We start from the raw sequence: 24,252 nt of genomic DNA on the forward strand, positions 1-24,252 counted from the left end.
GAATCTTTGAGCTCTCTGTTTTAGATGTCTATATGTTCTCTAATACTTGGAAAGTTTTCAGCAAATGTGTTATTAAATAAACGTTCTGTTCCTATCCTGTTTCTTCTCTTGCTTAGACTTTCATAATATATGAATGTTTGTTTGCTTGATGGAATTTCATATGTTCTGTAGGCCAACTTCATTAAAAAAAATTTCCCCTCTGGATGATCTCAAAAGATTTATTTTCAAGTTTAGAGATTCTTTCTTTTGCTTGATCTGTTCTGTGTCAAAACTCTCTATTGCATTTGTTGTTTGATATTTGGAGCTATTCAGTTTGAGGATTTCTTTCTTTTAACGATTTCTATCTCTGTTCAATTTCTCATTCTGATCATGGATTGTTTTCCTGATTTCACTGGATCATCTTTATTTTCTTGGTATGTGGGCCCTAGCAGTAAAGGTGGGGAGGAGGCTTAGGTAGTGGGGGTCAGGAGTGCTGGCACATAATCCCTAAGAGGTTCTTATGAAGTGTGAGAGCCCTGGTGGTGGAGGTGGGGAGGATGTTTTGGGGGGGAGGGTGGGCAGCAGCTGGCCCGCCTACATCTGATGCTGAGAGCAGCTCACAACTGCATTGGACCATCTGTATCCTGGAATGTCTGCTGCTGCATGGCTCCAGTGCCATGGTCACAGCCCTATAGCACAGGGATAGTTTCAGCTGCCTCCATGTGCATGGGGATATGGAGAATATGGGGACTGATGGCATTTAGGGCAGGTTTTAGTTATAAGTAACTCTGTTCTCAAAATGGTATACAGTTCAGTTGCAGTTTGGGTTCTGAGTGTGGAGTAGGGGTTACCCTGAGCTTAGTTCTTTTGCTGGAGGTGTATAGCCATGTAGATTTGGGGGAATTTCCTACATTGTGCATGGGACCTTTGAGAACTGCTAGACCCTTGGGCAACTAGAGCTGTAGTCTTTCACAGTGAAAATAGGGTCTGTTGGGGATCTCTCTTACACTTCCTGAGCACTGGGGAGTTTTTCCTGGCTCTGGGTGATCTTGGCTGCGTGTTCTGCTTCTCTCTCTGCTGTGATCTCCAGTCTCTGTGCTACAGGAGGTTTCAGCCATTTCCTTGGCTGATTCTAGTGTTCCTTCTTAGACACTTCATTTGAGATGTATTTATTTGTTGTTTGGTTCCTTTGTGGAGAAGACAAGACAACTAATGGATACTTCTGGACAGTAATCTTTTTTTTTATTTTAAGAATTATTTTATTTGACTTTATTTGTTTATGTATGTATGTATGTATTTAAATTTGACCAGAGAGGGACAAAGCGAGCGAGCGAGCAAGAGAGAGAGAGAAAGCAAGTCACCAGGTCCGGGACCCAAACTGTTGTTGGCCATGTGGAATTCCAGTGCCCTTAACCACCACACCACCTGCCAGTCCCCTAGATAGTAATCTTGATGATTACAATTCTTAGAAATCAGAACTTAGCAGTTTTTAATTTTTTTTTTGAGAGGTTTTCGCTATAGGGCGCATGCACTCGCCAGACAGACAGACAGAGACATAGAGACAGAAAGCGAGAAATCACCCCCCAGGGGGGATGGTCACGCCACAATCCCTTCTCCTCCATTCTCCTCTTGGGATCTTGGGCATGCACGCACACACGCCCAGCGTGAGTTTTAAGACACCGGGTCCGGGATGCGAACCGCGGTCGACTGTGTGGGAGTCCAGTGACATAGCCATTACGCTAACTGCTGGTTCCCAGAACTTAGCAGTTTTATAGTTTTGTGTGTACAGGTAGTAATGGTCCCATTTTATAGAACCTTCACGATTTTGTCATCACATTTGTTAATTTATTGCTATGCCCTGTATATAGGTCAGTGTAGCAGTTTTAAGTGCAGTAAAACATTAATTGACACTCTATTCCTTAAAATATGACAATTCAGACAAGAGATCACTCGCATTCTTTACCTTTCAAAGTGCCTGTTAAACAACAATGGAAATAAATGTATAGTCATTCTCATATTTCAAAGCTTCCTTTTAAGTTTTAATTCATGTATTCTTGCTTTTAAAAGTTAATTTTTTTCATTCCATGCACAACAGGGACAAAGAGAGAGCATCCTCAACAGGGTTTTGATGCATAATCTAGCCCCATTCCTGTCTAGCCCCGTTCCTGTAAGCCCCGGGTCATGGTTATGCATGTGCCCAGAGTACCCAAGACAATCTCTGGATAAGAACCAGGAACTTTCCCATGTGGCTCAACTTTGTAGAGTATCAGGTTTACCATTCTCCAGCTGTCTGTCCCCTTAATTAATGTATTCTTAACCTGCAGTTCATGGATACATTACAGTCACCTGAAATAATGTGTATTAATATTTCACCGCTCTGATTATTACAAGATTGCTCTAATCTTACTCTTTTAAAGGAGTGTGTATGTATATGTATGTGTATGTGTGTATGTCTGTATATATATGTATTCAAAAAAGCATGCAAGTTAAGGAAATCACATATACTGTTGTACCACAAGTGTGTTTTTAACATTTTGATAATTATATTTCAATGTAATTTATCTCCTTTGTGAAGTTCAATTTTATTTATTTCACGTGAAGAGAGACAGACAGCCTGACACTTAGGTACCCTTGACAGAGTCTCATCATATCACAATCTTCCCCGATTCCCCCAGCTTTTGTACCCTGCCAGAATCATGGATATGAGCATGTGCTCACCCAGCACGCTCAGGTTGACCCTGGATCTGAAGTGCTGGTCTTCCATGTGGCTTCCAGCAGGTGTAGTGGAACCATAAGTCTGTGCCATTTCAGGCAGGCCTTATTTTGCTTATTATTTTTAGAAGTATTATGATGAAAAGGAGTTCACAGGTTTCATCAAATGCTCTGAAGGGGCTGTGGCACAAAAAGGGTTAAGAATTCCTAGTTCTCATTACTGTATGCATGTAAAAATATAAACCTAATGATAGCCAGTTGTAGATTCAGACTTTTTCCCTTGAAATTTTATACTAGCTCTTTCTCCTATATATATTTTTTTCACTTACTAGATATCCAGTCACTTCTTCCCCGTTCTGTCATTTTTATTTCTCTATCTCACATGAGTTTTCTGAATGTCTCCAATTCTTCCTTGACTGCTGCATCTCGATGCTGTAGAGGGTTACACTGAGCTTGTGTCTCCTCATGAGTCTATTCCGGGTTGTTATATTATGTACATCTGTGACAAGAACATCATGGGCACTGCGTTCCAGGTGCTTCCTGTTATAGTGCGCGGTTTTAATTTGTCCCATTACTCAAGATATTTCCTTTGATCACTTAATTAAGATAGTATTTATCAAATTTCTCCATGGCAAAGTTAGTTGTTCCCCTTTGTAATTAGTATTTTTATCGAGATGTACTTTGAATTTATGTCAGTATCCCATTTCTCATCAAATTTTCAATTTTTTCATTTAAATATTTGTATGTATTAGACTTAATGACTTACGTATTTTTTTCTGAAAGACTTTATTTCCCTCATCTGAGAGAGAGGAAGAGAGAAAGGCAGGCATTCTCTGCTGGGTCTCCGTGCTGCTTCCTCCCCCAGGCCTGCAGCCAGTCAGGGTCACGGGTATTCCTGACACGTTCAGAGCGACCTGGGAAACGAACTTGGAGCCTTCCCAGCCTTGCACAGCAGCACCCCTACTGCCTCTGCTGCTGCAGCTGGGCCTGATTCACAGTTTTAACTTAGTGGGCTTTAATCTGTTGTTATTATTTGTTTTGATGCTCAATATTTTCTCATTTTAGCCCCTTCAACCAACATCTGTATGTTGTTTACATGTTCCCACCATTTTTTAAAGACTTTTTTGCTTTTTGGCTCTCAGGCATATCTTCGCATTTACTTTATTGTAGGGTGAGGAACAGCTGTTTCTTCCAGGCCTTCTGAAGGGCACCCACGTGGAGGTGGAGGTGCTGGCTTTGTACATTGCTTTGTGTGTCACTGCTCCCAGGTTCTGGGCTGTTCTTTTTGGTGGGTTCCCTGTCTTAGCACGTGGGAGATACCATCCTTGTCTTCTGTCTTCTGTTGAGCTGTCCGATTAGCAGGTGGTCTGTTGTTGCCCCTTTGAAGGTGATCTGTCTTACAAGGCGAAGTTGTTTTTATGAATTTCTCTTAGTCTTTGGCATATGACAGTTTTGCATAGGTGTGATTTTCTATTTTGTTCGGGCTCATAAGGTTTCGCAAATTTATGGCTTCAGTCTTCTATCAGTGGTGGGGAATTTCTAGCCCTTTTCAGACATTGTTTCTGCCCCATTATCTCTCACCTTCTGGGACTCCATTGCTATTTACATTTGACTTTTTCACACATCCTCTGTATCTTTTATTCTCTTATAAATAAGATTCCACCCTTCTGTCATTCTGTGTATTCTTCTGGATCCACCTTCTAATTCAGCCATTCTCTCTTTAGCTGAGTCTTTTCATTTTTAATTGTAGCTAATTAAATTTGGAGGGCTTAGGGAAAAATAAGTTTTAAAAGACTCCTTATGGAGTGAGTTAAAAAAAAACATTTAAGAGGCTAGCAGGTGACCTGAAAGTTAAGGCATTGATGCCACATAGCTGGCTGTCCCAGACCTAGTGACTTGAAGATCATGGGGAGCATGTGTGCGTGCCCCAAATCCCGAGAGGAGACTGGTGGAGAAGGGACTGCAGCTTGGCCATCTCCCCTGGGAGGTTATCCCCACACCCCACCCCTACCCTGGTCTCTCTCTCTCTCTGGCAAGTGCACACAGCCTATCACAAAGCTTAAAAATACTCCTTAGAGGCATGAGCCCAAGACCCAGCATTTGGGGAGCTCAGTGCTATTTGCTTTGGTTGACTCTCATTCTCCCAACCTGGACGGTGATTTTCTTCTGCCTTTCGGCCCTAAGTGGAAAGCCTCTCTGATAAAGAATCTTTTTAAGCCACTTCTCTTGTTTGTCAACTGGAGAACGGGATGATGTGTAGGGATTTGAAGGTCTAACTGCTTCTTATGAGACTTTTTACCTCATTACTCACTTTTCAATTCTCCACTGAAACCCATTCTTTAAAAATAAGCAATCTCTCTAATTCTTGAACTTTTCTAGGGCTTTGTAATATAAATTACCATTTTGTTCACTGACACCCCCTTCTCCTTACTCCCTGCTTTCTATAGGTGCTTAGCAGAATGAACAGAGTTTGAACGCAAACCCATCAGTTTGTTCATTTGCCTCCATTTCCAGTATTTTGTTGATATCTCTATTTTGCTATTTACCGCCTCTCAAGTTTTCTTTCATATGGAGCCTTTCTTTTCATTTCTTTTTTTTTTTTTTTTTTTTTTTGAGAGACAGGGATTTTTGCTAGATTTTTGAGATTTTTTTTGTTTTTTTGAGAGAGAGGGCACGTGTGCTCACCAGAGAGACAGAAAGTGGGAAATAACCCGCCTGGGGGGATAGCCACACCACAGTCCCTTCTCCATTCTCCTATTGGGATTTTGGGCACACATGCACATGTATCCAGCATGAGTTTCAAGCCTCCAGGTCTGAGACTCGAGCCACAGTCAGCCCACATGGGAGTCTAGCGTCTTAACACTATGCCACCTGCTGGCCACACCTTTGGACCTTTGGATCCATGTTCTACTCTTTTGCTTTCATCTTAGTGATATTTGAGAAGGGGTCAGAAATAAATGCTTATATTAGATCCACTGTATTTAGAAGGTGTAGAGCTTTTCAGTGAAGCCTGTGGTTGCAGATTAATTATATTTTATATTCCTAGGGCATTCATTGGAAATTACCACACACAGATCATTTGAATTTTACTCAGTTGTGTTTTTTATATAATGAAGATTCCACCTAATGCAACACTAAGCCTGCCTATGTCTTCCTTTTTTTTGGAGAGGTTTTTGCTATAGGGCGTGTGTGCTCACTGGAAAGACGAAAGACAGAGACAGACAGAGAGACAGAGAGACAGAAAGCGAGAAATCACCCCTCAGGGGGATGACCACTCAGCAATTCCTTCTCCATTCTCCTCTTAGAATCTTGGGCATGCACGCATACGCACCTGGTGTGAGTTTAAGCCACTGGGTCCGGGACTTGAACCACTAATGACTACATGGGAGTCCAGCGACATAGACATTATGCCATCTGCTGGTCCCAGCCTTATGTCTTTTTTAAAAGATATTTCTCTTTTAGGTCAAAGCTATGTAATACTTTGGTGCTTAGCAAAAGGTATTTTTATTTTATCTGTCACCTGAACTATTAAGCAATTTCAGTGACCCTTACTTGTAGGAATTGAGAATGAGACTGATGGAATGTTGAATAATTCTCGTTATGATACAGTGGTGGTGACAAAACTTCAGGATAGCAGGCATATGGAAGAAGTATTTGAAGTATGAGCAGTAACCTTCTAGGAAAGTGAAGTTGGGAAATACCAACTGCTGCACAGTGTTCACTGTAATTAAAAGTATACCAGTGTTTAAATGGCCTAACTACTGGCTTATAATCAAACAGTAATTGGACCTAATTTGTATTCTGAGAGAAAATTTATGCAACCTAAAATTAACCAATTTGGGGCTGGCCCTCTAATGTAGTGATTGAGAAGCGAGATCCAACTGTAGCCACAGTTCAGGTCTGGCCGCAGCAGCTCGGAGTACCCGGGTGCATGTGTGCGTGTGCCTGGAAGCCTGACAGACAGAGAGAAGAAGGAAAGAGGATTGCGGTGGGACTGCACCCTAGTGGGGGGTACTTCCTCTCTCTGGTGAGCACACACCTTCTAGCAACAACAGCATCAAAAGTTATAAAGATGACCTACTTTAAAGTGAACAGTTCATTAGGACTTGACACATGTACAATGTTATACAACCACTTTTATTTGGTTCCAAAACTTTCTTGTCACCCCTAAAAGAGACCATCACCACCTCTCCTTCCTCTGGCAGTCACTAATTTGGCATTCTGCCTCTATGGATTTACCTGCTCTGGGTCTCTCATGTAAGTGATATCATATAATATGCTGCCATTGGTATCTGATTTCTTTCACTTAGTATGTTTTAGAGGTTCAGTGTTAACAATTAAATAATTTTTAATGTCCATGCTATTAGCATAAAAAGGACTTAAGTACTAATTATGCTAATAGCATGGGCATTAAAAATTGATAAAATATTATTTCTAATGCAGCTAATACAATAAATAGGACTTAAAATGGGAAAAGCTTTTAAAATATTCTTAACAGTAGTTATGTTTTATGTTAATACTTCTTTAAAATATCCTTTTAAGAAATTTGTGAGGGAGGCGAGTAGATGGTAGAGAGTGGGTGGTGGAAGGTAGGTGTAGGACGCAAAGGGAAGAAACATTGACTAGACAAAACATGTAAAGTTCTCTGATGGAAAAAATGTATTGTACATCTTGATGGAGACTTTATTTAAAATGTGAAATTAATCAGAAAAATAGTTATTTGTAAGAGAGAGAGAAAGAAAGGGAGATTTTTGATAAGAGTCTAGGGTCTCCACGTGTTGGGATTTTCCTGCCCCAGATTCCCAGCTAGCTAGGACTTCAGGGATGTGACAACACATCTGGCCTGTTGAAGTTGGGCTGGGAACTGAACCTGGGCCTCCCAAGTGGCACTGGCCTCCAAGTAGCAATACCTAAGGAGTACACTACCACAGTTGATCCTCCCCTTGGATTTTTTAAGAGCTCTACATACATTACTAGTGAGAAAAAAATTCACTTTGATATGTTTTGATAGAATATATTTCTAATAAGGTATAGGGATGATTAGAGTCTATGGACTAATTTGCATCATAATATTCCCTGAAAAGCTCTATTCCTACTCCCAACGTTATTAAGAGCTACTAGGGAGGGGAGAGCAGATGACATAATGGTTATGTTGCTAGACTCCCACGTAGTCAACCATGGTTCGAGTTGACCTGGTAGCTTAAAACTCAGGCTGGACGTGCATGTCCAAAATCCTGAGAGGAGAATGGAGGAGAAGGGGTTGCAGCATGGCCATCCGCCCCTGTGGGGTGATTTCTTGCTTTCTGTCTCTCTGTCTCTCCAGTGAGTGCATGCACCCCATAGCAAATCTCTCTGGAAAAAAAAAAAGAGAGAGAGAGAGTGAGAGACTAGGTAGACTTTACTAGTAAAATGGTACCAATGGTATTGATTACTATAGACCATTAATACTTGAATTAAATAATAATCTCTTCATACTTACATTTCCTTATGTGAAGCTACTGTTTGTTTATACTTATGTGGAAACTTTTTCTTCCAAGAAAAGAAAATTAAATGATTATAGATAAATTATGGCTAAATGTTAAATGTTTACAGCAATATCTAATACCTAGCTATGAAAGCTTACTGATACTAATGTGCTTTATTGTATAGTGTAATATTTAATCACACTTACTTTAAAAAAGGAAATCTTTGGGACCAGCAGTTGGCATAATGGCTATGTCACTGGACTCCCGTGTAGTCAACCGTGGTTCAAGTCCCAGACCTGGGCATGTGTGCATGCCCAAGATCCTGAGAAGAGAATGGAGGAGAAGGCGTTGCAGTATGGCCCTCCCCCCTCGGGGGGGTGATTTCTCGCTTTCTGTCTCTCTGTCTCTCTCTGTCTGTCTGGTGAGCTCATGCACTATATAGCAGAAACCTCTCAAAAAAAAAAAAAAGAAAAAAGAAAAAAAAGAAAAAGGAGATCTTCCTTTCTAGTGGCTACGAAACACATACTTGAATCTTGTTTACATTTCCAAAAGTCATTTATTACTTCTATACAGAAAATTCTTTTAGCTGTAATTGCTGTTAGAATATTTTCTAGGCAGATGATTTGTGCTATATAGTTGAAAATCGTATCACAACTTGTAGTCCACTGGATGTAATAGTGGGTTATAATTAAAAGTGGAACATCAGTGTTCATGCTGAGTAGATGGATTGCTATTGTACCCGGAAATACCTAAGAGATTGAAATCATCCAGACAAGTAAATTTGGAACTGACACGATCACTTCAGGATCCCATGCCAGATTTAACTTAATGAAAGCTTTATGGTTTATTATAAAATAAGTAAATAATCCTTATAATTGAGATCTAGATAGGTATGAAATTGGTCATTATTAGTCTCAAGATTTAGCTGTACTAGGGAGGGGTGCTAGACAGCAGTGTAGCAGTGATTCAGTGCTTTGTATTGATAACCTCTTCAAAGAGTGGTTATTACTTCAGAATAAGAATATGCTACATCAGGATAAGGAAGAATACATATTCAGCGAATGTTGTATGTGTTTTTGAAAAGAATGTATATTCTTTTCTTGCTGAGTGTGGTGTTCCATATATCCCTGGTAAGATCAGGTTTGATGATCTGTTCAGATTTCTTATATCATTATTGATTTTTTCGGTCTACTATTCTGTTAGGTACTAAGAGAGGTGATTTTGAGTTTCTCCCCTATGACTGTGAATGTGTCACTTTTCCACTTTTTCCATTTTGCTTTATGTATTTTGAAGTTATAGCATAGGTACATACAACTTTTGAGCGGTGATACCGTTCTGATGAGTTGCTGCCTTTATCTTATGGAATGTCTCTTCTTTTAGTAGTGTTTCTGGCTTTCAAGTCTGTTTTTACATTAGCTTATCTGCCCTAGTTTTCTTTGGTTCATATTTGCATGGTATATATTTTTCCATTTTTTTGCTTTTGGCTTTTCTGTGTCCTCATACTTAAGATGTGAATCTTATTTGCCACATGCAATTGTTTTTTGTTTATTTGTTTGTTTTGTTTTTATCAAAAGGTTGTGTACTTGCCAGTTGAAGACAGAGGGGAAGAAGGAGAAAGTACCCACTTTGGGGCATGGTCATATCACAATTCCTTTTCCTCCATTTCTCCCTCCTTTCGAGATTTTGGGCGTTCACATATCATACATGTACCTAACATGTTTCTTAAGTCATCAGGTCCGGGACTCAAACTTCATGGTTGATCGTTTGGGATTCAGTTTCCTTAACCACTAGGTCCTTGGCTTAGTTATTTATTTTCTAATCCATTCTATCATTTGTCTTTTAGTTGGAGGTTTTACTTCATTTCCATTTAATGAATTACTGATACAATTGAGTTTGTTACTATATTTACTTTCTGTGGGTCTCACTGGCTTTATATTTATTTTTCCTGCTTGCTGCCTTTGAGATGAATTACATATTTTTTCATTATTCCATTTTTGTCTCTCCATTTTCTTGTACTTGCTTGTTCCATTTTCTTGTACTATTCTTTTATTGGTACCCTAGAGATTACAAGACGAATCCTTGGTTTATTAGAGTATAATGTAAAGGACTATTGCCTCTTTACAGACAATGCTAGGATCTTAGGATACGTTGATTCTATTTACCGTTCCATCTTTTATGTTATTTTAATAGAATATTTTAAACTTCATTACACATTATTATTATTTTAGGCAGTCAATATTAATTTTTATTATTAAGACTGTAATTATGTATTTATTTTTACTTTCCCATCGTTTATTTCTTCATTCACTTCTGTGTTTCAGTTCCAGATTATTTTACTGTAACTTGAAGAATTCCATTTCATTTTTCTTTGAGTGCATGTCTGTTGGCAAGATTACTTCAATTTTTATTTACTTGGAAATTTCATTATTGCAGCTTTGCTTTTGAAGACTTTATCTCCAGGATAGACTACTAGATTGGTCTTTTTTTTTTCATTCAGTACTTTAAATATGTCATAGTATTGAATTTGGGCTTCCACTGTATTTGTTAAGAAACTGGCCATCTTTAGTTTTGGCTCTTTTGAAGGTAATGTACGTCCTCTGGCTGCTTTTAGGTATCTTGTCTCTTGTTTTTAGTAATTTTGCTCTGAGTGCCAAGAGCCGATTTGCTCTGTATTTGTCCTTCTTGGGATCTGAATGTGACTTGAGGCTTCTGTTGTTTTTGGCAATCCCTCTAGCAATTACCTCTTCAAATGTTACTTCTGACACATTCTTTTCTCTTCTGCAGGTTGTGTTTACATGGATATTTACTTTTTTTTTTTTTTAAGTTTCTATGCTTTCTTGTTCTCTTTGCTTCAGTCTGGAAATTTCCTATTCACTTATCTCTGCTTCACCAATGATCTTTTCAGCTCTGTCGAGAAGATTGCTTTAAATGTGCTTTTGTGGGAACCAGCTGTTAGCGTAATGGCTGTGTTGCTGAATTCCTATGTAGTCGACCGCGGTTCGAATCCCGGACCCGGTGGCTTAAACTCATGTCAGGTGCATGTGCGTGTGTGCCCAAGATCCCGAGAGGAGAATAGAGGAGAAGGGATTGTGGCATGGCCATACCCCCTGGGGGGTGATTTCTCTCTTTCTGTCTCTCTCTGTCTTTCTGGTGAGCGTATGCACCCTTTAGCAAAAACCTCTAAAAAAAAATCTACTTTTGTGTTCTTAATTTCAATTGTGCATTTTTGTTTGTTTGTTTTCTTATTAAACAGTCTATAGTGAAATAGTGATCTTGTCAGCTGTTTTCTTGAACACATTAATCCTAATTATTTTGAAGTTTGTGCCTGATAACTCTCATACTAGACCCTTTGGGTCTGTTTCTATTGGATTCTTTCCCCGGTTCTGTTTTTTGGTATGTCTGGTAATATTCAACCCAGTTCCAGGTATCATGTATAAAACCTTTTTGAGGTTCTAGATATCTTCCTTTAGAAAGGGTTCATTTTTCCCCCGGTAGGCTGTTAGAGTGGGGCAGGTCTCCCCAGTCCGGTGAGCCACAGAGCTAACGTAAGGGGGGGTTGCAGAATGTCGGACTCTCGTTTATCCCGAGGCTCACTGCTCCCCTTTTCTAAGTTGTAGCCTTCCAGCCCTCACAGTTGAAGGCTTAAGGCTCCTCTTCTCAGCACAAGACTGCCAGAAAAATTCTGTTGCTCATTTGTTTTTTTTCTGCATTGTTCTGCTGCTATTTGCTTTGCCTTGCCTCATGCATTATGTGGTTTAAGAATTTGTCAAACGCCTCCAGGGGGAACTGTTGAGTGTTGGGGTCACATCTCTGCAACTCCCTTCTTTCAGGAAACTTGGCAGCTCTGAACTCCAGTTTCTGCCTGCAGTCCTTTGAAATTGCTGAAGGCTCTGATGACTTCTCTGCCTCTAGCCGCTGCCCTTGCTTGGTTTCCACTGGACTTTGCCCCGCGCACCTTTTCTCTTTGCTGGTTTTGCTTTGTATCCTTTTACTGTAATTAGATGTGACTGTGAATGCGACTGCATGCCGAGTCCTGTGAGTCCTCCTAGCAAATCGCTAAACCCGGGGTGGTTTCTGGTACCCCAAATGAACATGTCCGTTACGAATTTCTGTTAAGTGTGATCATCTCAGATTCCACTATTCTGAGGACAATCAGAGACAGGTGGTGTGAACCTTGTGCAACTTTTTTTGTATGTGTGCAACCGGCCCTATGAGAAATGAATTTACCCAAGGTTATCTATGTAGTAAGTCTGATAGAATCAAGAACTGGATCCAGGTCTCCCTCTAAATTTTCCTGTTCTTTCATTATATCTTGTATTCTTTAAGTGTGTAATTAAACTTGCTAAGAGGTACTGGTTTCAGTTTTTTAAACTCTCCTACCTTATTTGGGCAACTTAACCATTTAAAACTGCATGTGTATAAGGAATGTTTTTATATCAGTAGCAGAGTAAATCGGGATTTAGTGACTTCGTTGATTACTGTTTCCCAGAGACAGCTTTTTTTTTTTTAATAGGAAAGTATTAATAAATTAGCAAATTTCTTTTTTTTTTTTAAGTCTCTTGTTTAAGTAGTCTGTGCATGAGCTCTCTTTGTGTATGTGCTTGAATACCTGTGTGTGCTGTAGCCACTTAGACTGAAAACCTACTTGGAGTTTTTATGGATAATTTTGTTTACTTTGTTACATTTAGAAGACGCTGTTTATTTCACATAGATAAGAATCAAATGATATACGTTGTATAAAGAAAATATCTCTTGCACTTGTGCAGATAGCTTTTCCTTCCCGTTAGATCTGACATCAAGGTGCCAGACACCATCAGCAATTTCAGCAATTCACAAATTACTGATAATTTGTACAATGGAGTATTTTTCTGTGTGTGCATCAGTTTCAGAAATTCTTCCCTTTATCTTTACTGTGGTGTCTTAAAACAGTTAGGTTATTATCAAAATCATGCAGGAGTGCAGGGTTCAGGGAGGATTCTTAGACAAAGGGAGTGTTTCAGTCCTGTCAATTTGGGACAGGCCATAGCCTGGGCTTTTCAGGAATTGAGAAAAGTTGATTTACTTTTTTCTTTAACAATGTAGATTGTATTATTATAATAATAGCATTTTGTATGTGTCCAACTTAATAGTTTATAGATGCTCTCACGTTTATTACCTAACTGGAGCCAAATGACTTTGGGAGATAAGTGAGACTGAGATTGTTGACTGCTTTACACCCGAGAAAACCTGTGTCTGGAGAGTGTAAGTGACTTCTCGAGGTCACACAGCTGGGTAGTAGAAGGATGGAGGCGGAAACCTGAACTTTCTGACTTCCTGTGCTGTGACTTGTGTCTCTCTTGCCTGTGTAGGCAATGTTGCTGAAGGTCTACATTCCGGTGTCTTGGAAAAATCAGCTCTACTGGGAGTCAATAGCATATGTTTGAGGGAATGGTGAATTTTTTAGGTTTAATTTTTGTGGTGCTTAATAGTTTAGCATGAGGGTAGCCAGAAAACTTTTTGAATCTGTACGAAGCAGAATTTTGTTGTTGTTGTTTTCTCCAGAAACAAGCTGGAATTATAAACCTTTTTTGAGTCATAATGACACTGCACAGCAGAGAATTTCAGTGTAGTCATCATATGAGAAAACTCTTAATTTTTTTTTTTTTTTTTAGAGAGGTTTTTGCTATAGGGCATGTGCCTTACCAGAAAGACAGAAAACAAGAGGTCAGCCTCCAGAGGGGATGGCCACGTCACAATCCCTTCTCCTTCACTCTGCCCTTGGGATCTTGGGCACGCACGCACACTTACCTGGCAAGAGTTTTAAGCGGCCAGGTCTGGGACTTGAACGAACCGTCGTCAACTACATGGGAGTCCAGTGACGTAACCGTTATGCCATCTGCTGGTTCCATCTTATGAGAAACCTCTTTAGGTGAAGGTTTTGATGTTTTTCTTGAAGTAGTGTAAGCAGAATTTGGGGGCTAAGATACTTTTCTCTTTTGGAATGAAATGTTTCTCGCTGCATTGTTCTTCAGCTTCATTACCTTTACCCTAAGAACTAAAATCCAAAAGAGGAGGATACGTAGGGCAGCTCTTGGAGAATACAGCAAAAGCAGGGCAGGAGGAGTAAACTCATCGGAATAAAGTGAGGGGAATGAGGAAGTGGTGGTGGACAAGTGAAGTCCAGTCTGCTGTCCGACTTGGTGGACTCTGCCACAAAAGCAGCCAGCCCTGCCCCTGGTTAGGAAGTGGGGAGAGACGTGGCTCCCTCCAGGAGAGGTGCTGAAGAAGTTTATCTGTACGAGTTTCTTTTCACTTAGATGTGATATTAAGACTAGTTACAAGGAAACCGCCCATGTACTTAGGATCCCAAGTACATGGGAGGGTGCATGTGGGTTCCACACAGTATTACAACACTTTCTATAAGGGACTGGAGCAGCTGTGGGTTTTCGTGTCCACAGGGTGCTAGAGCCAATTCCTCACATATTCCAAGGGACGACTGATAGTGATGGGGAAGAATTAGATGCTGATAGCTTCTTAGTGAAGGTGACTCTTTGGAGGTATATGAAGGCACTTCCTAAGTTGTAAAGTGCTGGAAACATGTTGGGATTATTAATAAAAGCAAAGATGAATTGCTATGATTAGTCTTGTGCCTTAAAGTGTTTTTTTTGTTTTGTTTTGTTTTGTTTTAAGTGAAATCAATAGATAGGCTAATATGAAGATGAACGACCTTGTCCAATTCACGGTTTTTCAGCAGACATCTGTTGAGATGCCTGCAACGTGTCAGGTCCTCTGGGAGCTGACAGGAGGGGCTCAGTTGTGTAAGTCACAGTTCCTGAGCAGAAGGCGTTGTCGTGTAGTACTGAGCAGAGAGGCACACAGTGGGTCGTTTCCGCCATGTGTGAGCGAGTACCTGGAATGTTTGTGCAGACTAAGGGAATATAGGGAGGACCCTTATCTCATGACAGGCTTTAACAAAGAACGTCTGAGGACGTCTGAGCTGCATTTTGAAAGAAATCTGAGTAGTTAGGAGAGGAGAGGTAGAAGAATACCTCACACAGGAAACGACGGTAGTGCCGGCTGGTCATACAGATGTAAGGCACGGGTTGGTCAGGAGGCTAAGTGGCAGCACTTGCTGATGGAGGGTTTTGGTGTGTAGGATTCAGTGAGTGAATGGTACTGAAAAGCACGAGAAGAGGAGCGAGCTCGGGGAACAGCGCCTTCTCAACATGCTGCATTCGAAGTGCCCATGACAGACTTGCCTACGTGTGTGCATCTAGCAAGTCTGTGCACGTGTGGGGAAGTTAGGGCTGAAAATTTGGATTTGGAAATGATTCAGATCTGGAAAAATACATGAGCTCACTCAGAGAGGACCATGCGTATAAGAAGAGATGTTGACCAAGACAGTGTTTTTTTTATAAATACCCATTTCTGAGGAATATATAGAAGATGGGGAACCCATGCTCACCATTAAGGAGGGACAGATAGGAATAAAACAAACCAGAATAGTGCAGTACCAGAATTTTCTCCACAGCTAATTACAGCAGAGGATCTAGGAAAAATGGGCCTAGAAAATAATCACTGGAATAAGGAAGGCTGGTTTCCAAGCAGTGCTGGGGTTGTAATCTTTGCCTTTCCCTTTCTCTTATCTCAGTATTTCCCTAGCTCCTTCAGCTTGGCCATACCAATACCTCCTCCCCAACCCCCTGCACTTTTTTATAGCTCTCCCACAGCTGACTTCTTCATGTCCTTTGCAAATTCAGTACAACTAGCACTGAGCTGGCCCTGGGCTAGCACTGAGCTGGCCCTGGGCTGGAGCTGGTGGCCCCATCATAGCTGCTCAGTGTGCTGGGTATACTTTGAGTAGACCTTAATGAAGTTAAGTTTAAGAACATGATTTTGTCGGAACCTGGAGAAATAGGACTCGGTATCAGGGCCAGCCTGGGCTACAGGAGTGAGATAAGAATAGTAGACCAGTTTTGTGCTCTTATTCCATACTCTTCTTACCAGAATGAGTGAGGCCTGGCTATGAATGGAGTGCATGTCACAGCATAATGGATGAGTCAAGATCAAGAACTTAGTTCACATGATTAGCTTTGTAATTCAGCTTCCCATGTAGAACTGGCTTATGTTCTGACCTCAGTGTGGTGCCTGGGCTTTCTGCAACCAACTTCATTTATGTCAAGTCTGTTTTCCTGTTGGGGGCATGGGCCCTTCTTACCTGTCGGGAATTATTTTCTGGAGCCAGGACTCTGAACATTTCTTTTATGGTGCTTTTAATTTCTCAGGAACTTGCCTTTCAGATTATGCCTCTTTGTGTTACAGTGCACATCAGCATCTGATACCAGCATTGCTCCAATTTCCCTGCTATCTAGGAGCTTATGTGCCTCGGTCCTGAGCATCTTCCTTGCTCCCATATCATATTTGCCTCATTTTGTTTCCTTGTTAATCTCACAGTTTGTAAGACTAAAAACTTTTTTTAATTTTACAAGAGAGAGAGAGCGAGAGAGAGACTTCCTCAACAGGGTGAAACTGCAGTCCCTTTTCCTCCGCCCTCTAGGCTATCATGATCTTAGATGTGCATGTCTACTTGGTATGTTTTTAGGTCAACATAGGATCTAAACCCATGGCTAACCCTGTGGCTTCCAGCACAGCAGTTCAGTATGCCATCACCTGCACTACCACAGCTGGGCCAGCCTTTAACTAAACCCTTTCCTTAGTTCAAATGATTAGCTTTGTAATTCAGCTTCCCACGTAGAACTGGTTTATGTTCTGACCTCAGTGTGGTGCCTGGACTTTCTGCAACCAACTTCATTTATGTCAAGTCTGTTTTCCTGTTGGGGGAATGGGCCCTTCTTACCTGTTGGGAGACACTGGCCACTGTACCAGCCTCTGGGTCCACATGAGCTGGCCTCTGTGGCCTTGGTTGGCTTCCAGGACTGGTGTTCCAGTATAGTGCATGGCTTGTTAGCATATTTGTGTCCTCCATGCATTTCTGTTATAATTTCTCCCTGGTAGGACAGTCTCCTGGGAGAAGATACGTACATGGCAAGATATTTGTCTTTTCTCACTTCTCTCCTCCCCTTTCCTTTGCTTCAGTTAGTTTTCTGTACATCCCAAGAATCACTTGGGACTCCTCTCAGGATTTGAAACACCAAGGACTAGGAGAAAAAATCCACTAGTGTGTGTGTGTGTGAGAGAGAGAGGGCGAAACCCCCACACCACCACCACCACCATGGGGATGGTCATGCTACAGTCCCTTCTCCATTTTTCTTTCCTTTTATGATTTTGAGCATGCACACACCTGTACTTGGTGTTGCTTTTCAAGCTGCTGGATCCAGGACTTGAACTGCAAAGCCGGCCAAGTGATCCAGCTGTGTTAACCACCATACCACTAGCTAGCCCAGTTATTATACTTCAAAAGAGAGAAAGAAGGTAACAGCCATTTTGAAAGACAAATAATCTCTTCATTTAATCTTTCTTTTTCTAAAGCTCTAACACCTTCATATTAAATATTTCACTTGCACAGTTAAGAACTGAAGTTGTTCTTGTGAATGTTAGGTATGTTAATAGTCTCACACAGTCCTCCACACCACTCAGATTGCATTACCCTATACAAGCTCTGAACTTATAAGAGGAAGTTTGCTATAGTAGATTAAGATAGTTTTTGTATTGCAACTCATTTCATTAATGAACAAGATTAAGGTAATTTTAGGAAAAATAAGTACTCTTGCCCAATGAGTTTTGCTTCCTCGTCTCAAAACATTAGAACCATATGACCCATTAATTTTCCCTTCCTGCCTTAACTTTCACATATTCAAACTGAGTATAATACTCATTTGCAGGAATTATCTCATTTTAGGTGCCTAATGATGTTTGCTTCTCTGCTTGTTTTAGCAGATTATTGTTCCCTTTTCATTATCTGATTTTAAAGCTTTTATTTACATTGGCTATCAAATCTTTTTTAGAAGCAGGCAGGATATAAACAAACATCTATATGTAATTTAGGTAGTTTTGGTCACTACCTTCAGGACTTTGAAATGTTTCTGTAGTATTTCTTTGATATAGCATGGTGTATGTGTGTGTGTGTGTGTGTGTGTGTGTGTGTGAGTGCGTGTAAAATCTCACAAGTAGAAGAAATCAGAATAATGTGGGGTTTTTTTTCTCCCCAAAAGGAGAAAATATGTTACAGAACCTTGTGGAAGGGGGTATCTTAATTCCAAACAGCCTACTTAATGAAATATTTAGAAGCACTTAGGGCTTTTAAGCAAATGTCTTTTTCTATTTCCCAAGAGAATGTAATTAATCTGGGTGGAAAGTGTTCACTTGTTTTTCATTTTTATTCTCAACCTATGGAAATGGTGGGGATGGGAATATGGGCTGTTTTTATGGCAGCTAATCATTTTACAGACATAGAATAAATGGTTTTAGTGCATTACTCAAGGAACCAATTAAATACTCATGGCTTCTTAAAAAGTATGTTGAAATTATCTATCACTGATGTATAGTGATTAAAATAGAACTTTAAAAATAACTCTTAATAGCCTGCAAATTGATGAAATCCTTCATAGAAGTGACCTAATGAGGGAGTCCATTTTTTTTTTTCCGAGTTAATTGTGGAATGTGTACTGACCCTTTTGCAGTAAAATTAAAAGTTAGTGTTTCAAGGAGTTTCAATGACTGTAAATCGCTCAACTTGTTCAGTTGGATAAGATTTTTAAAGTTAATGCACACTGCTTACATTATATTAGAATTTAAGTTACTCCAACATGGTGAAATAGTTTTACATGAGAGCCTTACAATCTAATGAAGTCTTGTGTGTTCTGTGTGTTTTGGCTGCAGCCCTACCACTTATGTTTTGGATGAAGATGAACCTCGATTTCTTGAAGAAGTTGATTACAGTGCAGAAAGTAATGATGAGTTAGATATTGAGTTGGCTGAAAATGCAGGAGATTATGAACCTTCTTCTGCTCAAGAAGAAGTGCTTTCTGACTCTGAATTACCAAGAACATAGCTACCTTGAGCCCTCTGCCATCTCTTGCTAACTGCATAGAAGAAATGAAATGTCTTGGTTTTTATTACACAGGAAATTTGAGAGAAATGAGTTTAGAGCAAGCTGACTCAAACAGACAAAAAGTAACTTGGACCTGTTTGGTTTCAAGACAATAAATATGTCATTAATTCATTATAAAATTGGCACTTGTTTTATTTTAGATATTCAATGCATTTTATATAGCATTGAATGACCAAATATCGGGTTTACTTAAAAAGAACTGAGTATCACTGCATGAATTTTTATCTCCGTATGGTTACAGGCCACATCAAATGAGTAATTTTGAAGTGTGTCAGAATATAAAATCTAAATTTTAGAGTTGTTGAAAATCTTGAATTGTTGAAAAGTAATATATATGTACATGGGTTTCTATAGATGTGCTTGTGTAAGGGTGGGTAGATATTGAAGATAAGACTGTTCTTTAGAATCATGTTAACTGGTTGTGACTGAAATAATCCAGAGTTTGCCTTGAAACCGTTACGTTCTACATTTACCAAATTAAATAAATGAAAACTATATTAAATGTTGCATTCATTTGGTCATCCTTTTTAGATTATTTGCTGTATAGTACTTTGTGAGGATATTATAAAAATCTAATATCTCAACACACCGATAGAAAGTTAAAGAAAAAAAAGCCCAATTTACTAGTCGTAATGTCTTTTATAGTATGCCAGTACCTATTGCAAAGGAAAATTTGAACAGCTCTTCTCTCCGAAATTGTGTCTCATGGATACATCTCAAATTTTCCATTGTGGTCCGTTTGTTAAGCTAAAAAAAAAAAAAATGGGGTGAGGATACAGTCTGATGTTAAATGTGCATTTGTGTATTGAGCTCATTAGTGTCTTATAGGCTATGCTGTGTTACTAGGCGTACTGAAGTGGATATATTTAGGGCATGCTGGCACTGTATCACGGTCCTAGAGGACTGCAGTGAATTTAAAACATTTCTCGTAGTGATATCTTGCTGAGTTTTAGCTGTTCTGCTGCAGGAATTATTTTGTCTTCAAATATAATAAAACACATCTAGTGAGTGACTTTGGATAAGTGCTTTAAGAACTGTTTTTATTGCAACAAAACAAACCCAAAAAGAAACCTCATTAATAGATTCTTGCCAGCACTCAGATGCTTAGGTTTTAGTACATATCTTCTTGCTTTTTTTCCGACATGAGGATATTTTTAAACTTATTATAGTGGAAAGCAAATTACAAAAGTATAGTTCAGATTTATACAGTTTCCAAATTAATAATTTTTCTTTGTACTGTTTAAGGTATTTCATCAGCCATGTAAGTTCTTTTTAGTATCTTGGGAGCCATGATTGAAAACATAGTATGGGGCAATTGAAAGAAGTCTTTTTCTCTGAATAGCCTAATTCTTATTAAGCTCAGAACATGAAGATGAAATAGATTGTGAAGTTGAACCAGTCTCTTTAGTGTGGTAACCTAATTTCGAAAGATCAAGATACATTAGCAAGGTAGAATATTATTTATTGAATAATTTATTAATAATTTATAATTATAAACATTTATTTTTATAATTATCCTCTATGTAAAACAATTACATATATTATTTAAATTATACCTTTGTCAGAGAGTAGATTATGGACCCACCGTGTCTATACATGAATTTTTCATACTTTACAGAATTAGAGATTAGAAACCAAGAGAGTCGCATATGCAAAACTACTAGTTACTAAAATACACAGAATTATTCAAAAATTTAAATTTATTTGCTCTGTTAGCAGTATAAAAGCCCCTTACGATTATAATATTTTATATCGATTAAGCATATCTTTTAGTCTCTATTACAAACCCAACTATGCCTTTTATTGAATATTTATAAGATTAAAGAGAAAGTCTTCATGGTTAGGAAATGGCTTTTTTATAAACAATAAGTAGCTTTGAAAGAATAAACATTTACATTCTAACGTTTTCAATTAGAGATATAACTTAGTTTCACGGGGCACTAGTAGCTAAAATTGCCCTAGTTTTTCACCTCTGTGGCCTCACTATTTTTTTCATGATTTCCAAAGAATGGTTTCGATGCCTTCAATGCCATGGTCCTGAAAATTAATGTTCTACCCCATGTAGCAGAGAGGAGTTCTAAAACACTGAGTGTAATGAGGGGTTTACTTGCTTTATCTTGTATTTGGAACTTCGAAGTTCCTAAACTTAGTTTTGGCTCAGTACAGTGGTTCTCAAGCTGGGTACGTCTCAGATTCACCCAAAGGGCCTGTCAACTGCAGACTGCTGATTATGCAGATCTGAGTGGGACGCAAGAATCGGCTTTCCTTTTAGATTCCCAGATGGGGACACCGAGTGCACTTGAGAATCACTAGTACAGCCTGGTGCACTCTTTCAGGCCTGAGCCAAGGAAACAGACATGCAAAAGTCAAGTCATGCCGTGGTCCTTCAGGCCTCCCGACAGCTCGCCTCATGTTCTCACCCACGAGGGGAGGCCACCTTAGCCCTCCTCCAAAGTGTGAGGACTGTTAAGGCTCTTACTTGAATTTGTGAAATTCGTTCAGGCGAGGTAGAAGTCAAAACCACATGGTTCTCCACTGTTGATTGCGAATGTGGTCTTGTTTGAATAACCGGAAGTATAATTAATCTCTCTGCTTCTTTGATGGTTTTTTTGTGTGGAGTTTGAAACATGGATGTTTGTCTGAATCCTAATTACAAATACCTGGAGTTATGCTTCAGATAATGCGCTAATAGCAATGAATAGGAAATATCTAAATTTCAGCTATCCAAATTAAAATAACTATATTGGTATAAGCACTGAAATGGATATGGATAATATAATAAATGTACTAATAAAATTGTTTTTCTGCATGATCCAGAAATAAATGACACTAATGAAACTATAAGTGTATCCTTATAAATCCTCTTGTTTTTCTGTACATACTTTAATCATTATGAAATATTAATTGAAAATTGGTGAATTTTTCTTTTATTTCAGTGAAGATTTAGTAGCCATATGTAAACACTAGTTGTTTTCCCTTAGGAAAAACTTGTGGAAACAATGTTTTAATTGGAACAGTATTATACTTTATACAATAAAAGTTACTATTAAGAAATATTTCCTTGATTGAAGTATATTCTGACACCTACAGTGAAGAAAAGAAGCCTAGAGGAAAGTTTGTTTTCTTCATGAAAATTAGCTATTCTGAAGGTCTAATCTTTGAAATGTCACATGCCACTTGTTTTCCACTGTCAATATTATTTGCAAAGCACTTTCACTTTACGCTGGGCTGGTACTAGACAGATGGAAGTCCCTTTTGTACCCTCCTGTATGCAGAGCAGTAACTTAGACCTGTGGCCACACCTTCCCCACCCCTTCCCAAGTCTTGTTTACTGTACCCTCTATGAAATCTTACCCTTTCTTCAGAGCTTGACTGGTTATTGGGGACGTTGAGTCATTAAATTATTTTTCTTTCAATTTGAGATCTCTAACAATGCAGTATCTAATCCAGTTGGGTGACCCTCTTATAGTGGCATTTCAGACATCACCCAGGCTAGTCAGAATGCTTTTTTTGGAGTATGAGATGGGCTTGACATTGTTGACTACTGTGGGTAAGGAGTAAACCTTTGTGAAGAAGATGAGGATTTTGGTACCCTTTTATTTGTAAGCCTCAGAAATTCCAAAAGGCTACAAAATGTAACTCCAAAGCTTTAGAAGAGTTTACCTTTTTAATACCAAATGTGGAACTATCTCTCTCAAATACATCATTGTTAGAGTACCAAGTGGAGATGAGGTGAGCAATAACAAAAATCTGATAAAAGTAATTATGTATGATCTCCCAGTATTTGTGTGTACTTTCAAGCCACATAAGGATCTTTAATGGCACATTTGGAAAGGTGTAAAAGGCAAAGATGCTTGTTATTGGAAAATAGAAGAGACTAGGGTTGAGTAAATAGAAGTTAAAGTCTGTACCTTTGAGAGGAAATTGTGTTCTCCATAGATTTTTCTCTAGCTGACAGTATAATTAAATAGGAAATTTTAAGGCTGGAAATGTGTATTCTTGTTCCATTTTAAATATGTACTAGTGGAAAATGATGTGCTCTTATCTATAATGTCATGACTTTTTTATTATTTGTACCTTCCCATTTTAACCTCATTGTCTGTATGATTTGTTTTCTCTTGTTTTCCTCATATTCTTAGAAATGTTTGACATTTCATCTATTTTCTTTTTCTTTCAGAATGTGGAGCACTTGAAATAGGGTGAATGAATTAATTATATATTCATATAAAAATTTGAAAATCCCTTTTTTAAGAATTATAATTTGTATATAATGTAGAGAGGAATCCAATAAACACCTACTTTTGCAAGCATTTCTTTCTCTCTCTCCTGAAAAGATATACAGGATGGAAAAATAATGGGCCAGCTGTTAGGGTGGTGGTTGGGGTGGCTGGATCCCATATAGCCAACTGCTTGGTTTGAGTCCCATACCTGGTGCCTTAAAAACCATATTGGACATGTCTGAGTATTCAAAATCCCAAGAGGAGATGAGAGGAGAAGGGATTGCAGTGTGGTCATAACCCCATGGGGGTACTTTCTCATTTTCCCTTTCTGGTGAGCACATGTGCTCTATAGCAAAAAAGAAAGAAGGAAAACACCAAAGACTAAAAAAGCATTGTTAATATCACATGTGCTAAAAACCAGATCTCATTGGATGGAGGAGACATGCACTTACGCAGTTTCTTTCAGAATATCCATTTCCCCTTTGCCTAATAATGTTCCAGATCTCTGTGTCCCGGGGTCGCTGGCTTCCTCCATAACATCAGGGGTGAGCATGTGAGCTGACCCACGTGGCACATTGCATTTGTTGACCACAGGAGTGAGTCGGGGTGGGCACATGGTCTAAGCCAGTCCACACAGACTGAATGTCAGAACTTTCCGTAGCAATGCTAGATATAGCCGCTGGTGGCCACCATGTGACCCTGTGAGGAGAGCTTTCTTGTAATGAGATGAATCAACGTTGAGGGAACAGTTCCAAGACATATAGAGAAGTGAGGCCTTTTTTTTTTTTTTTTTTTTTTTATTTTCAGCCCTCTCCTAGACCATCTA

General features: G+C 39.2%; 1 protein-coding gene across 1 annotated transcript in view; it reads left to right on the forward strand.

Annotated features, from left to right (window-relative positions):
• Positions 1 to 22,262, forward strand: part of LOC114009973 (cytosolic carboxypeptidase 1-like) — a 32,969-nt gene extending 10,707 nt beyond the window's left edge. Inside the window, exon 3 of the mRNA XM_027776472.1 lies at positions 18,975 to 22,262. Within this exon, the coding sequence (XP_027632273.1) occupies positions 18,975 to 19,146 (172 nt within the window). The 3' untranslated portion in view covers positions 19,147 to 22,262. The remainder of the gene's footprint in view (positions 1 to 18,974) is intronic.
• The last annotated feature ends 1,990 nt before the right edge of the window (positions 22,263 to 24,252 follow it).

This window comes from Tupaia chinensis, unplaced genomic scaffold (assembly GCF_000334495.1).
Source record: "Tupaia chinensis unplaced genomic scaffold, TupChi_1.0 Scaffold000007_1, whole genome shotgun sequence".
Lineage (NCBI taxonomy): Eukaryota > Metazoa > Chordata > Mammalia > Scandentia > Tupaiidae > Tupaia > Tupaia belangeri.